General features: G+C 36.4%; 1 protein-coding gene across 1 annotated transcript; it reads right to left on the bottom strand.

The window, feature by feature from the left end:
• Positions 1 to 5940: 5940 nt before the first annotated feature.
• On the bottom strand, positions 5941 to 6735 carry LOC138897186 (uncharacterized). The gene is made up of 2 exons (XM_070183146.1): positions 6685 to 6735; positions 5941 to 6495 (listed from the first exon to the last, which is right to left on the bottom strand). The coding sequence occupies exons 1-2, from the start codon at positions 6733 to 6735 to the stop codon at positions 5941 to 5943; spliced, it is 606 nt and encodes a 201-aa protein (XP_070039247.1).
• Between the last annotated feature and the right edge of the window lie 10691 nt (positions 6736 to 17426).

The following is a 17426-nucleotide window of genomic DNA, read 5'->3' as shown; positions in this document are numbered from 1 at the left end:
AAAAAACTCATTCCTCAACCACTGTAGGATGCGTAACATGCTCTGTATTCCCATACCTGAATATCTAGAGCATAAACATCATAACATGGGCTTAACATTATAAATAGAAAATATGGATGAGTTTTGCTCTGATACCATATTAAGAATGAGTTTAACATTGTAAACAAAAAATATGGATAAGTTTGGCTCTGATATCATATTAAGAAAATAGACTTAGACTTAAGTGCTTAACTTAATCGTATAAGAAAATATGTTACCGTCCAACCTGATGGGACAAACCCGTGTGGGTAAATGAAAAGTCAAAGAAAAAGAAAGAAAGGAAAGATAAAAAGAGACAAAAAGAAATAAGAGTCAGGAAAAGTAGGCTGTCACAATATGAAAGAGAGAATTCGACGCGTAGTTAGCGGTGCTGTCCTGCCTCATATTCACATTCGCTGAAACTTTTTTCAACAGACATTCTGCCTATAAATAGGCATCCCATTCTTCATTTGTAAATCATCCCTCAACTTTTTCTTTCTCTTCAATCAATAAAGCTATTCTCTGTGTGTCCATGAAGTGGACAAAAATTAACGAATTACGTAAATCTTGTCTTCGTGCAATTTATTGCTTTTCTCTTTAAATATATTTCCCCCTTCTATTAGCCTGATACGCTTCCTAACAAGTGGTATCAAATCACAAATAATATAATTATGGTAAAAAAGTATGGTATTGGTGTAGGTACTATTCACAGAAATAGTGCGACACTATTGATCACCAATACTAACACTATTCACAATAGTGAAGTACTATTTATTTTTTTTGGCTTCAAACAGTAGCTGCTATTATTGAGAAATCATAAGAGTACAGAGTACATAAGAGTTGGCATCCCAAACTCTCTGCTCCAACAGAGGAGGAACATACTCCAACCAATACATTTGTAGGCCATCAAATAAGTACACAAAAAAAGGAAATTAGGGACGGTTGATTATATGCGAGACCCACTTCACATAATGATATTACTGTTCACCAATAGTGATTGTTGTCTACCTTATACGGTAGGAACATTTTTCTTACACAGAGTAGTATTTACGGTTACTATTTACAGGCACTATTCACACAATTGTTTGTGAAAAATGGCATCAGAAGAAGGGAGGGTTAAGATTGACAAGTTCAATAGCAAAGATTTTGGATTCTGAAAAATACTAATAGATGATAATTTGAACCAGAAAAAATTACACTTATCTTTGACCGGGGTAAAACTAGAGAATATGGCCAAAGTTAATTGGGAGCTATTAGATCGCCAAGCTCTTAGTGTGATTCGTTTGACGCTGACACGAAATGTAGCATTCAACATCATTAACGAGAAGACCACTGCAGGCCTGATGAAGACATTGTCAAATATGTACGAGAAGCCATCTGCTTCAAATAAGGTCTATTTGATGCGTTGATTATTCAACTTGAAGATGACAAAGGTGGATATTTTACGGAACATATGAATGAGTTTAATGTAATATTAACTCAGCTGAGTTCTGTTAATATAACATTTGATGACGAAGTCAGAGCGTTGATTCTACTATCATCTCTATCGGAGAGTTGGTCTGCAACAATAACTATAATTAGCACTTCATTGGGAAGTAGCAAACTCAAAATGGATGATATCAAAGACTTGGTTCTTAGCGAAGATATTCACCGGAAAAATCAAGTATGCGATTCCAGTCCAATAAAGATTTTATCGTTGTGATATTACTTTTTGGTAGTCTTCTTTCTTGTTCGTCTCTTCTTTGTTTATCTCATGCAACCACAGAATTTGTGACGACCACCAATATTAAGTCTAAATTGAATACCCTCCCAGCTCAGAGAAAGAACTTTTTGTTAAGAATATAGACCTAAAGTCTAACTTATCATAATATCTAAGAACGCATTAAAAAAAGTCATTCCTTCAACCACTGTAGGACGCTTAACATGCTCTGTACTCCTATAGCTAAATATCTAGAGCATAAACATCATATCATCGCCTTAACATTGTAAACAAAAAATGTGGATGAGTTTGACTCTAATACCATATTAAGAATGAGCTTAACATTGCAAACAAAAAATATGGATAAGTTTGCATTTGATACCATATTAAGAAAATAAACTTAGGCTTAACTCAATTGTAGAATTTGATGGTTACCGTTCAACCATAAAGGTTATGTTGGGTTTTAGTTCAAAAATAGGGTGAACGGGAAATGGAGAAATAAATAAATTTTTTGAAATTCCCCCTTTTACAAAGGAACATTGTCCATATTAGAGGAGGAAAACTTATTTTGTTGAGTATATATATAATTACACTTTTTCTACCTCTTAAAGATATGACAAGAAGTCAAGTCTTGCGTTAAATGATCTAATTGATTGATTATATTTTTGGACCAAATTTATTTGTTAATATTAAAATAATCTATACTATATTAAAAGTACGAAGATCCTTAGCGAAATGTCATTCGCCTTTTTTTACCCCTTTAAAATTGAGTTCACACTAAATAAAATAGTTATTTAATTATTTCCATAATATTTAGCATTTTGAAGTCAACTAAAACTTTACTCCTTATTTAAAAGGCCACACAGGAAATCCTAATATTTAGGATATCAAAATCAATTAAGTTTACCATAACAAATCAAACAATTACTTTATAATTTTCTTCTTCTTATTCTACGTGCATAGAATATTTTAGGAACGTGCAAAGCTCCATTCAATGTAGTGCACTTTTCTTTCAATAAAATATTTAAACTATTCTATATACATCAATTTATATCATTATTTACTTGAAAATATACTTATTTTTGACTACCTATAACTTTAGCCCCTTCTAACCATCTAAAAATCATGAGTATTATGAAAAAATTAAAATCGAAGTTTTGAAATAATAATGGACAACTATACAGAAAAAGAAAGAAAAATAAATATACAATTCACTGTAGTTGGAAAACAAGGTAAAATACTCTTAACTTAACATTGGATGAAATTATAATTTAATATTTAAAACTTTTAAATCAACTAAAATTTTAGTTATTAAATAAATTTTTATTTGAACTATATTGAAAATCCTAATATTTTAAATATTAAATAAATTATTTACTTATTTGAAGTGTGTAACATATCTATAATATCTTCCATATTAATCTTTAATATACAGAATTTTTAAATCAACTAAATGTTGTCTATTAAACTATTGTATAATACTTGAAACTACACTCAATAATTATTTCGACTTCCAAACATCATTTATTCTCAATGTGTAGAATTTATTCAATAATTGTAAAACAACATACAGTCAATTATTATTTTTAATTAATGTATGCAAACTTAAAACAATAACGATACAACAGTAGGAGATAAAATTTATTCTAAATGAGTTGTCGTTAACTATCTTTTTTTTTTTTTTTTTGCAAATATTCTAACAAATGAAAGCTTTCTATTATATATATGTATATATTAATTTAATATTACAAATTATTGACTTGATATTAATTATTTTTAACATTTATATTTTCACGTATCAATTTTTTTTCTTAGGAGCTATATGCCAACCTCATCATGATAAAAGTAGTTAATTTTAATTGTTTGTTCATTACCAATAATTTTCATAAGATATTATTATAAAACTATAAGGACTTTCATTACACTGGATATGAGATCAATATATATATTTTTGAAAAGTTATACATTTTATTTTATTTTTTATTATAACTCAAAAATATTTTTTAGTATTATTTATGTAATTTTTCTAAAATTATTCACTTATTGACAAGGGGAACACGCGCAAAGCGCGTACCCTACTCTTAGCGAAATATTGTTCGTCTTTTTACTCTTTTAAAATAGAGTTCACACTAGACAAAATAGTAATTTAATTATTTCTTAATATTTAGGACTTTGAAAACAACTAAAATATTTCTTGTCAAATTATTCCTTATTTGAATTAAGTATGAAGCCACAATATTTAGGACTTTAAAATTAAGTAAACTTTTACCATATATAAATTATTAAAAAGAAATAAAAATCACCATCAACCCAAAATTAGCAACTAAACCACAAAATCTTTACCACGTTTATTCTGCCAATCTTCCCTATCCTTCATTAATAAAGATGCCGTATCCTTCATATTTACAATTCCAACAATATCCAATAGAATATTATTAACGAGTTAATATTTACCTATAATTAATAAAAGACTAGAATATAAACCTTTGAAAATATTTAGTTGAAGTACAAACATATTATAACAACGAAAATGTAAACTGAGATTTAACGTTGTAAATCCTAATATCTTACCCACAAGTGACAAGACACATTTTTTAAATAATATTTATGTCAATTTTAAGAAGTTTTTATTCAAGAAATGAGTACACGCGCATCGCACGTACTCTAAAACTAGTATTTTTAAATCCAAAACGGCCATTTCCGCAACGGTGATTTGATTTTCCTCCGATTTGATTTTTTCGTTAAAATTTAAAATTTGCGGTTTGCGTAAAATTTGATTTTCCGTCTTTCTGCATTGTTTTCAACCAACAAAAAGTAAGTGTGTGATTGCTGCCACCATTTGTGTTCGTTGAAACACTGGGGTTTGAAGTACCGCTACACTAGTGTGTGTAATCCGTTCTATTCTGGGAGAAAATAATCCTAAACCTCGGGTACTAGGAGCGAATTAAATTGTAACGACCTGACATGTATTTTGAGTATTTTAGATCCGATCCCCTATTTATTGCCTCCTCTATATTAAATTGTGGCTAAGTGACTTGCCGGGATGTTTGATTTTAGTTTCGGGTGAGTTTGAGAGTGAAATAGGACACATAGTCCCTAATTTGGAGGTTTAAATTAAAAATGTTGTCCGTAGTTTGACTTTTGTGTAGATGGCTTCGGAATGGATTTTGGCGATTTCAATATATGGTAATTTTAGACTTAGGAGCATGTCCGGATGTTGATTTGGAGGTCCGTAGGTCGTTTCGGCGTGAATGGGCGCAAGTTAGAAAGTTGAAGGTTTGAAAGGTTGGAAAGTTTGACCGGGAGTTGACTTTATTGATATCGGGGCCGGATTCCAATTTCGGAAGTTGGAATAGGTCCGTCATGATAGGGCGACAACTAGTCCATACCCAAAATAATATCAAAGTCTACCATATTGAGAAATAATAAATCGGTTCTGGTCTCAAAACCACCGAGAACAACTAAACACGACCGATACACATGGTCAACAATAATAGAATCTCCCACAGGTGTAGACACATAGATAGGAGAACTCAAAGAACCACAAGATACACCAAAATATGGAGCAAAATAAGACGACATATATGAATAAGTGGAGCCTGGGTCAAATAAGACTGGTGCATCTCTATGACAGACTGAAACAATACATGTGATGATAGAGTCGGATGCATCTGCCTTCGTCCTAGCAGGAAGAGCATAATATCTGGCCTGGCCTCCCCCTATAGGGCGACCTCTACCTGCTCGACCTCCACCTCGAGCTGGCTGTGCAGGTGGAGTGGTAGCTAGTGTTATAACCATAGCCTGAGGATCCGGTGGAGCACGCGGTGCGTGAGTGGTCTGTGGAAGTGCACCCCTCCTGAGTCTGGAGAAATCCCTCATTATATGACGAGTGTCACCACATTCAAAACAAGCTCTCAAAGGACGTGGCTGCTGTGGCTGGCTCGGGCATAATCGGCTGGACTGACCGTTGAAAGCACCCCGTGCAGAAAGTGCACTGCACTAGACAATGGCGGTGCATAATAGGGAGCCTAGGGCCTAGGAGTGGCCGAAATACCGCTGGCAGCTAGAAGTGCTGAATGAACAGGGCGACTAACATAGCCACTACCCTGACAAGCTGTAGCTGAGGCACGGGTACCACTATAAGTGCCGGACTCTCGAGACCTCTTGGCCTCTCTCTCTCCTCTCTCTCCTCTCTCTCCCGAGTCAGCATGCCGTTGAATCTCCTAGTAACCCCCTACCCGCTGGTATGCAATGTCTATCTCCAACTCCCGGTCCATGCTAAATCTGATACTGGGGTTGAGCCCCTTGATAAATCGACGGACCCATTCTCTAACAATAGCAACCAAGGCTGATGCATGTCTAGACAAATCACTGAACCGGACTACATACTCCGACACGGTCATAGAATCTTGGCGCAACTTCTCAAACTCTGCGCGCCATGCATCTCTGAGACTCTGGGGAACATACTCCCTCAAGAACATATCTGAGAACTGAGTCCAAGTGAGTGAAACGGCCTTGTCCGGACTACCCAACTCATATGCTCGCCACCACTGATAAGCAGCTCCCCTAAGCTGGAACGAAAAGAAAGCAACCCCACTAGACTCCACAATACCTATAGTACGGAGGATACGGTAGTACTCGTCAAGAAAACCCTGGGCATCCTCTGATGCCAAGCTATTGAAAGTAGGAGGGTGGTACTTCTTGTACCTCTCGAACCTGAGCTCCTCCTCCTCCTCAGAACCTGCTTCCCTAACCTCGGGCTGAACTGGGGCTTCCGGCTGCACTAGTATGACTTATGGAACCTGGTCGACTTTAACTCGCTGCTCTGGGGTATGGGCGGCGGGAGTTTGTGCTCCTCCCCCGACCTAAGATGTGGTAGGAGCAAGTGAGATCAACCCTGCCTGAGCTAAGGTGCCGAACATGCTCAGGAACTGGGCGAGGGTCTCGTGGAGAGCTAGTACACTAACATGCGTCTCAGGTGCCTGCGCTCCAACTGGAGCTACTGGTGGCTCCTCCATAGCAGCTCATCCGGGTGCTCTGACTGCACCACGTGGACATCCTCGACCTCTACCCCGGCCCCAACCTCGCGCGGGGCACGGATGTCTGATCATCTGATCCGGTTGTACGTGTCTTCACCATCTATGAGAGAATAAAAAGACAGAAGTTTAGAATCCTGAAGTCAACAATTTTGCACGACAAGGAATCAAAGAAGTGAAGCTTTTTCTATCAGTTTCATAGCCTCCCGAAGATAAGTACAAACATCTCCGTACCAATCCGCGAGACTCTACTAAACCTGCCTATGACTCATAACACCTATGAACCTAGAGCTCTGATACCAACTTGTTATGACCCCAACTTCCCTCCGTAGGATGTCGTGATGACACCTAATCTCTAAGACTAGGTAAGCCTAACAACATGCGAATAACTGAAATAACAACATTAAATCTCAAAGCATCAACTAAATAAAATGAAAACTACAGCTCAATATAAGTACAACTCCCAAAACCCGGTAAGAAATAAGTCACAAGCTCTAGATACAATGTTGCACAATCCTGTACATCACTCTCTATCCATAACATAAGAAACAAGGAAATGACAGAATAAAAGGGGACTCCGAGGTCTGCGGACGCGGGCAAGTATACCTTGAAATATATGATAAGCAAGTCAATCCTCCCACTAAAACCGAGGATGATAAGATGTACTTGGATCTACACAAAAACATGTGCAGAAGCGTAGTATAAGTACACTACAACGGTAACTAGTAAGTGCCTAGCCTAACCTCGGTAGAGTAGTGATGAGGTCAGGTCAGGGCCCTACTGGGATTAATAAGAAATAAGGCAGAAGGTATAATGATAAAATAAAAGTACATGGAAGTGAAACAATAAGAATTTACGGAAGGTAAAGCCACGGAATCAAAGAAGGCAATTACAACACGAAAGGAAGCAGGAATCTTACAAGTTAAGGAAAACAACAACAAACAATGCAACAAATAGAAGAAATCAATAAGGGCACTCCCTAGGTACCCCCTCGTAGTCCCAAAATTAAATATCTCACAATCTTTCCTTATACCACCCATGCATATCGATAATCACAACGACACGTCAGAAACCTCGTGCAAATAATAACAACCGCACGTTAGAAGCCTCGTGCAACAATAATAACCGCACGGCAGAAACCTCGTGCAACAATAACAATTGCACAACAGAAACCTCGTACCACAATGACAACCGCACGATAGAAACCTCGTGCCACAATAACAACCGTACGACAGAAACCTCATGCCACAACCAACCAATCACCTTGAAAAAAATCACGAAAACCAAAACTTAACAACTGAAACAATGATATTTCAAAGATAGCAATTCCAAGTAAAGAATCCTACAGCTTAATAACGATTAGGAACCAAGAAAGCAGAAAATTCAACTAAGCATGTAGTACAAGCTGCAGATAAGAGGTAGGACAAATAGACATGTGAGTTTAGGCTAAACATGATGACTATACATGCTAAGGTAACTCAGTTAAGGCATAAAAAGGAAACTACTTAGCTAAAAGCAGAATTTTAACATTTAGCCCGTGTACGCACTCGTCACCTCACGCACACGGCCCTCACATATCACAAATTATCACAACAACAACAAATCCTAAGGGAAATTTTTCCCACACAAGGTTAGACAAATCACTTACCTCAAACCACGCTCAATCAGTCAATAAGAAGGCCCTTCCCTCGATTTTCTGACTCCGAACAACTCAAATCTAGGAAAAAGCAATTACATACTTTAAACATAACTATAGGAAACTAATCTAAATAATAAAATTATGATTTTAGCAAAGAATTAAAAAATTGCCCCAAAAGGTCGACCCCGACCCACGTCTCGAAACCAACAAAAGTCACAAAATCCGAAAGCCCATTCAACTACGAGTCCAACCATACCAAATTTATCAAAATCCGACACCAAATCGTCACGCAAATCCCCAATTTAAACTCTCCACATCCCTAGCCTCAAACTCCAAAATTACACCTCTAAATCGCACAATCTAGGTGAAAAAATCAATGGGGCAACATAGTTATTGAGTAAATTTAACCACAAGCGACTTACCTCAAGAATCCCTTTGAAACCCTTCTCAAAAATCACCTAATCCCGAGCTTGAAATGTCCAAAATGAAGGAAATAGCGAAACCCTCGAACTTAATATTCTGCCCAGCACTTTTGCACCTGCGACTCATTTAGTCTCACCTGCGGTCTCGTAGGTGCGAGATATCTTAGGCTTCTACTGGTTTCCCAAGGCTCCACTGCCTCCGCTTCTGTGAGCATAGGGATGCACCTGTGCGTGCGCGCCTGCGACAAATGTTTCGCACTTGCGACTTCGTCTCTCCTGCGCATATCCTCACCGCAGAAGCGAAGCCGCTTCTGCAGGACCTTGTCCGTATCTGCGAGCCCTTGCCTGGGCTGCCTTCACTGCTTCTGCATTCCCTCAAGCGCACGTGCGAGTCCGCACCTGCGGTCATAACCTCCACAGGTGCGATTACACCAGAAGCTGGGAGCTTCAACATTTGCACAAGTCTAACACTTGATCCGATATCGATCCGAATCACACCCAGCCCCCCCGGGAACCCATCCGAGTATACCAACTAGTTTCAAAACACATAACGGACCTACTCGAGGCCAAAAACCACATCAAACAATGCTAAAAATATGGATTGCGCCTCGATTCAAGCCTAATGAACTTTTGAACTTCTAACTTTCACATCCAATACCGAAACCTATCAAATCACGTCCAATTGACCTCAAGTTTTGCACACAAGTCACAAATGATACCACATACCTACTCCAATTCCCAGAACCCCAATCCAAGTCCCGTATCCACAAAATCCGCTCTCGGTCAAACTTCTAAATTTCCAACTTTCGCCATTTCAAGCCTAATTCAACTACGAACCTCCAATTCACAATCCGGATGCGTTCCTAAGTCCAAAATCACCCAACGGAGCTAACAGAACTATCAAAACTCCATTCCGGAGTCGTCTACACATAAGTCAACATTCGGTCAACCTTTTTAACTTAAACTTTCAATTTAGGGACTATGTGTCCCATTTCACTCTGAAACCAAAAATCAAACCTTCCAGCAAGTCACGTAACCACAATATAATACGGAGAAGGCAATAATTAGGGGGTCGGGGCTAACACACTCAAAACGACCGGCCGAGTCGTTACATCTGGCATTGATCCTCAAGAAAGCTAAGAAACTATAGATGAACCAATTAGTTATATTTTTAGAAATATATATGATATTAGTTAATTGTCTAATATTTATATAAAGTAGAGTGATCTATAAGTAGAAAATGATCTAATTAGAATGCTGACATAAAATTTTCAAATGATAAATTGTTAAGATATTTTTGTAAGATAATTGGAAAATGAGGAAAGACATGAAAGAAAATGATTGGTTTATTTTAAATACTTGGATGAAGTATTGTACTTTATAACAAGTTTTTAAATATAATGTCTAGTATTAGTAACATAAACTAGCAAGTAAAGGTATCGGCCATGGCAGAAACGTCAGTGCTAAGCTTAAAACTCATGAAACATCAAGGAGCATATTATTAATGTAGGTACATGGCTTGATTTAAAAATGAGATAGCACAAAAATAAAATAATTGATAAAGATGTTCAAGATTAAATCAATAGAGATGGAGAGTGTTGGAAATATGTATTGTCAAGAATTATTGTCGTGATAAAAAGTATTGAAAGAAATAATTTGGAATTTAAGGAAACAATAAAAAGATCTAATGAAGAAAGCAATATAATTTTTTAAAATCTAATTCAAATGATTGTGGAAATTGATCTAATCATACAAGAGCATATTCAACAAATTAAACATGATATTCATAATTATTACCTTAGATATAATATACAAAATGAATTGCTGAATTTGTTGGCAAGTGAAATTAGAATAAATTATTGCAAAAATTATAGAAACAAAGTTTTCGTCAATCATACTTAATTTCACTCCAAATACTAGTAATTAAGAATGTATTTCTTTTCTACTACAGAGTGTAAATATTCAACAAATCCAATAAAAATTTCTACGTATTTTTTAAATTTTTTAGAAGTCGGTGATACAAGTAAAAAGTGTCTTTTTAAAGTTGTTGTAGATAAGATAAATTAGGCTTGATAATGATAATTTTAGAGGACAAGGATATCGTAATGAATCTAAGATGAAGGAAAAAATACTAAAGGAGTGCAAAAAAGAAACTTCTCTATATAAATATTAGATCATTTTATAGACCATGAGGTTGTCATAATTTTAATTTAGCACTTTGTGTTTGTGATATGAATTCTTGCTCAAAAGCTATATTATTCTTTGGAGTGGTACAACATATAAGTTAACTATTTTTTTCTTTCACTAGACGATGAAAAGTTTTATAAGATAGTGTGCTCAACCTAAATCTTAAATTATTGGCGCAAACATAATGAGAAAGTCGTATTGAAAAAATTAAAACAATAAAATTTTAAGCTCCACAAATAAGAGGTGCTTTATTGAAATTAGTAAAATTTAGTACGGATCCAAAATTTTAAAGTGAAGCTAATTGTTTAGCAACATGTGAGTTTAAAAATTTTGAGTTCTTATTAGGTGTGACTATTTGACATGATATATTGTTTGCAGTTGTGTGACGTCTCGGCGGTCGTTTTATGTATTTGAGTCCCGTTTTATTATTTGATGTTTCTCATATACTTATTTATTATTTTGTGACTTGCGGGGATGGCTAGTTTGGTTTCAGAAAGGTTTTAGAATAAATTGGAATACTTAGTTCCATGGTTAATAACATAAGTTATAAAAGTTGACCGAGGGTTGATTTTTGTGTAAACGACCTCAGAATGGTATTTTGATAGTTTCAATAGGTTCATATGGTGATTTTGGACTCAAGCGTGTGTCTGGAATTAGAATTGGATGTTCCCAGGTTGATTTGGCTCTAATTGACGAAATATGAAAATTTGAAGATTTGAAAAGTTCATAGGTTTGACTGCGAGTTGACTCTCAGGTTATCAGGGTCAAATTGTTGATCTGGATGTTAGAATAGGTTCATTGTGATGACCCGATAGGTCATCTAGAGTTTTAAACCTTAATTCTGAGTTTTGAAACCTCAATTATCTCATTTTAGTCTTTCTCGATTTGCGTACATGAAATTTTACCTTAAAGATCTATTTGAGATGACATTGGTCAAAATTTTGAGCAAACATACCCGGATCCGTATTTTAACGATCCAAGTGGGTCCGTATCGTGATTTGAGACCTGGGCGTATGCCCGGAATCGAATTCGGAGGTTACTAGCTCGTATCACATTTTGTCGAAAATGTAAAGTTTAAAGGTTTAATGAATTTAAAGATTTGACTAAGGTTTGACTTTTTTGCTATCGGGCCCGAATTTTAATTCCGGAGCTTGGTATATGTTCATTACTATATTTATGACTTGTCTGTAAAATTTGGTGAAAAACAGAGTCGGTTTGACGTGATTCGAACGTCCAGTTGTTAAAATAGGAATTCTAAAGTTTCATTGAAAATTTCATTTGATTTGATGTCCGATTCGTAGTCCTAGGTGTTATTTTGGCAATTTGATCGTGCGAGCGAGTTCGTATGAGGTTTTTGAACTTGTGTGCATATTTGGATTGGAGCCCCGAGGGCTCGGGTGGGTTTCGGATAGGCTACAGAATGATTTTGGACTTAGGATCATAGCTGGTGTTCTACTGTTTCTGATGCAGGCCTCAGACCTCGCAATTGTGAGGTCTGGCTTCGCATTTGCGATATGGCAGACTTCCTGTCAGGTTCGCATTTGCGAGCTATTTTCTTGCATTTGCGAAACATAGCCGGGCACCAATGGTTCACAATTGCGAAGTGGGCTGGGGGAGTAGTGTTCGCATTTGCGATCAAAATAATCGGATGTGTGAGGAGTTCAAGTTCACAAATGCGAACAAACCATCGCAATTGCGATGACAGCAGAAGTGTGAGACCTTCGCTTTTGCGAGGGGTTCTTCGTATTTGCGGGGTTCGCAATTGCGAACCCCAGGTCGCAATCGCGACATCTGTGCCTGGACTTAAGCTAAGTTAGACGGGATTTTGTTCATTCTTTCAAATTTTCAAACCTAGAAACCTTAGAGGCGATTTTTCCAAGAGCTCTTCTTTCCCAATTCGTCGGTAAGTACTTGTAACCTATTTTCTTTCAATTACCCATTGCATTTCATAAGATTTCAACCAAAAATCTAGTATTTTCATGGTAGAAATTGGGGATTTGGGTAGAATTAGGAATTTTTATAAAATTAAAATTTAGACCTTAAATTGAGGTCAGATTTTGAAACAAATTACATAACTGGGCTCGGGGGTGAATGAGTAATCGGGTTTTAGTCTGAATTTTCGATTTGGACCAAGCAAGCCTGGGAGTTGACTTTTGTTTACTTTTTCAATAATGACCTAAATTGAACCTTTCTCATTCGTGAGTAGTTCTTAAGGCTTATTTTGAATCGCTGGTTGATAATTTGATAGATTTGGTTGGCTCAGAGGCTTGTTCTTAAAGGCAAAGCCATAGTTGAGCTTTGAGTTTATTTTTTGGAGCGAGGTAAGTGTCTTGGTTAACCTTGACTTGAGGGATTAGGACTTGTTTGCCTATTTGCTACGTGTTTAAATGTTGGATACATCATATATGTGAGGTGACAAGTACTTATGCATTGTTGTTGGATTAAAGCATGCGGCTGAAACTTGTTTCTCGTGATTTATTTCCTTTTTTAATTATGATATCCATGTCTAGACTAGTTTATTACTTAATTGATCATTCTTCCCGCATTTATGAATTATTCGTGATAACTGAATATTATTGGAAGTTGAGGCTCGGTATTATGGAAACGTTGTTGACATAAGATTTATTCTTGATTATTTTTTCTCCCAAATGTTTATATTTATTGTTTCATGGTAAGGGAGAGAGTGTTAATGCACGAAGGGTGATACCGTGCTGATTATTGTTCCATTTGTTGATTTATATATAGTAAGGAAGAGAGTTAAATCACGAAGGGTGATGCCATGCCGTATTTATCATTTCATGATGAAATTGAGAGTAAAATCACGAAGGGTGATGCCGTGCCGTATTTATCATTTTATGGAGAGATTGAGAGTAAAAGCACGAAGGGTGATGTTGTGCCATTATTACTGTTTCATGGTGAGGTTGAGGATAAAAGTACGAAGGGTGATGTCGTGCAGTTTATATTTATTATGTTTATCCATTTCATTGGCTGAAGGTTTATTGACTGTTTCATGTTGTCAATCCCTGTTGTAGTTACCGTATTTTGTAACCCTTTGCATGTCCTCTCCCAATAGTACACGTTAAATCCTTATTTGTCATTATGTTGTGCGTATATGTTTTCGTCTGTACAGGTTTAATTACATGGGTGTCCTGTCATAGCCTCGTCACTACCTCGTCGAGGTTAGGCTCAACACTTACGGAGTACATTAGATCGGTTGTACTCATACTACACTCTGCACTTCTTGTGCAAATTTTTGTACTGGTCCCAGCTGCCCGTGAGGCGCATCAGCTCGGATTAGCCCATTTGAAAACTCAAGGTAGATCTGCTGGCGTCCGCAGACCTTGAAGTCCCCTTCCTCCTTCCTTATTTAATGTTCATCTCATTCGAGACAGTTGTATTTATTTCAGACTTTATTTGTAGAACCTCTAGAAGCTCGTGTACTTGTGACTCCAGATCCGGGTTGTACTAGATATTGGATTATTATGCTATTTCGTACTTTATTTTGGCACCATTTCTGTTTAATTGGTTTTACTTATTTGAATTATTTAAAAACTTGCTCAAGGATTTCTCTAACGTTGGTTTACCTAGCAAGTGAAATGTTAGGCGCCATCACGATCCCGAAGGTGTGAATTCCGGGTCGTGATATTCATTATGTTAGTTGAAACTTGTGTGCAAAATTTGGGGTGATTCTGAGTTGGTTAGACGTGGTTCAACATGAGTTTTAAAAGTTGGAAGTTGATTAGTTCATTATGCTTGAATTGAGGTATGGTTTGTATTTTTGATGGTACTTTGTGTGATGTGAGACCTCGAGCTGGTCCGTATTATGTTGTGTGACTGGTTGGTGGGATTGCACGGTGTTGTCACGACCCAAAATCTCACATGTCGTGATGGCGCCTATCCCAATACTAGGAAAGCCGACAACTCACAAATAACCACGCACCTTTAATTTAAAACATACTGAAATAAGCTTAAATAGTAAAAATCTCATAATTAACTAATAAGAAAATACCGCGACTGAATACAAAATCCCCAAAATCTGAGTGTCACTGAGTATATGAGTATTTATATGAAAATATAGTCTAACTGCCAAAAATAACTGTCTAGAAAGATAGAACAGTGCAAATAAGATAAAAAGAAGGAGAGCTAGGTCTGCGGACGCCAAGACAGCTACCTCAATAGTCTTCAACAGATAAAGCTCCAAAGCTAGCAACCACCGTACCCAGAAGTACCTGGATCTGCACACGAAGTGCAGAGTATAGTATGAGTACAACTGACTCAATATACTCAATAAGTAACAAGACTTACCTTGGGCTGAAAACAGTGACGAGCTCAGACAAGTACAATCCAAATGTAGAATTTAACGGTACAGAAATATAGACATGCTTTCAAGTTTAACAGTTTAAGTTCAACACAGATAAAAATATACCAAGTGTGACTGATATGAGGAATGTTACGTCTCTATATCTACATGTCAATTATGCATGCCATCTGTAATGCACATAGTGATAAAATCATATGCATTCTCTCGGATTATTTAATCTCACTCAGTATGCTCAATCACTCAGACCTCCCAATCACCCAGTCCTCCCAGTCACTCAGTACTCTCTGTTGCACCCTATTTTACACTAGTCAAGACAAGATTTAACTTGTGGTTTCGCTGTTATTGATGAAAGAGAGTCGCCACCTAATATTTAAAGATATACTAGGGTACCTATTTAATTACTAAGTCATGTTCGTTATTGGTCTTCTAACTGGTGAGATTTTGGGTAAGGGTTCTTGTTCTTCTAAGGGTAAGGTATTAGGCACCCCTTAAAATCTACCTGAGGTAGCTCCATATGATTTAGACTAAGTTTGGGATCAGTTATTTGTAAAAAGCTTTGATTAATAATAAGGAAGATAACTTACTGTACACCTAAGGATGATATTGACAGAAAGGATACATAGTCTTAAAGGGATAGGAATTTATGAAAGGATTCATAAGAAATGTTAAAAGAGTTTTGAAATTAGTACATAAGTGGTCTAAATTTTATAAGTTTATAAAAGAGATTGAGTTATGAATTCACTTTTATTTGGGGATGGTTATTTGCATAATGATGAAAGGTTGTTTGAGAAAAAGTATATCTAAGATTTACCATAGAATCAAAGGATTTTCAAAGAAAAGGTTATTTGCTGAAAATTCCTTAAAGCGACCATCTTCTGAAGTTCTGATTTTTCTTTTGAGAAACAAAAGTTGAAGTCTGGTTTTCCTTTTAGAAGTAGAGTTGCTTTTCACTAAGTTTTGTATTTCAAAATCTTTTCAAGAAAAGAAGGGTGAGTGAAAAACATAGCAATTATCGAGCAGATTACAACTTGCGAACTAAAGACCTACTGTTAGCTAATTTTCCCCTTTTTAAAATCCTATATTGCCTAAGGCTTGCCTAAGTTCATATGATATTAAAGCATAAAGAAAAAAAAAAGAGAGCATGTGTTCTAATATATGAGTATAATATACATGAGGGATAAAACAATAATAAAGACATAACAAATACAACTAAAACATTAAACTGGTAGAGGCAGTAAACTTAATTAATGAGGCAGTAATAGTAATAAAAAGAGTTGACGGAAAGAGGAATGGACTCTGGGATTGGGCCTCAATAAGATAGGCTCAATAGTAAAGGAGAGCGAACACAACTAACTTTGGACCTTTGGACGCGGTGCAATAGAGCTGGAATTGGGCCTGAGTTCATCAAGAACTCAGAGGCCCAAACAGATGTACATGTGAAAGATACGAAAGTCATTAGATATATATCCAATACTTTAAACATATTCCAACTACTAAACACTTCAATTTAAATGACAAATATATAAATAATTAATTAAAGCAAGAACAATATTGATATGGTAGAGGAAATGACATATTAATGTGGTGGATGTACTCAACAAATAATTCACATTGAAACCCTTTCGTTGTCATTAAACACTAAATCCTTAAAGAACTGAATGTGTCAATAAATTAAGAGCTGATGACGGAACCCCACTCAAGGTCGAAGCTCCTTTTGGATCCCCCGATACTTCAAAGTTCCCAAGGGACTCAAGACCCAGGGCAATGCTTATGCCGGGGAGGGCAACCCAACCTAAAGTCGAACTCCGCTCCCAAATACTCTTAATCACTAACGACATATTTTCTTTATGGGTTTAAGTGCCAATGAGGCCCTTCCAATGCAACTAAATACTAAATTACTTCCTACCACAACATATATACTTTCCTATTAATAAAATAATACAAGAGAATACATACTACTATGATACTAAATAGGGAATACATATCAAGGAAAATTAAAGGGAGATGGGCTGAGTGTAGAATACACACAGTTTCATAATCACACCATTACAGGAATGAATCACTAAGGCATAACATATTTAAACAGGAATTGATATTATCACTT

The sequence above is a fragment of the Nicotiana tomentosiformis genome, chromosome 8 (genome assembly GCF_000390325.3).
Source record: "Nicotiana tomentosiformis chromosome 8, ASM39032v3, whole genome shotgun sequence".
Taxonomy (NCBI): domain Eukaryota; kingdom Viridiplantae; phylum Streptophyta; class Magnoliopsida; order Solanales; family Solanaceae; genus Nicotiana; species Nicotiana tomentosiformis.
This window is presented reverse-complemented; position numbering and strand designations above follow the sequence as displayed.

Excerpts from the sequence above, each read along its gene's own strand:
- LOC138897186 (XM_070183146.1), bottom strand. The coding sequence starts at position 6,735 with ATGGAGGAGCCACCAGTAGCTCCAGTTGGAGCGCAGGCACCTGAGACG. Across the intron at positions 6,496-6,684 it reads CGCAGGCACCTGAGACGCAT|CCGGAAGCCCCAGTTCAGCC; the intron begins GTTAGTGTACTA and ends ATACTAGTGCAG.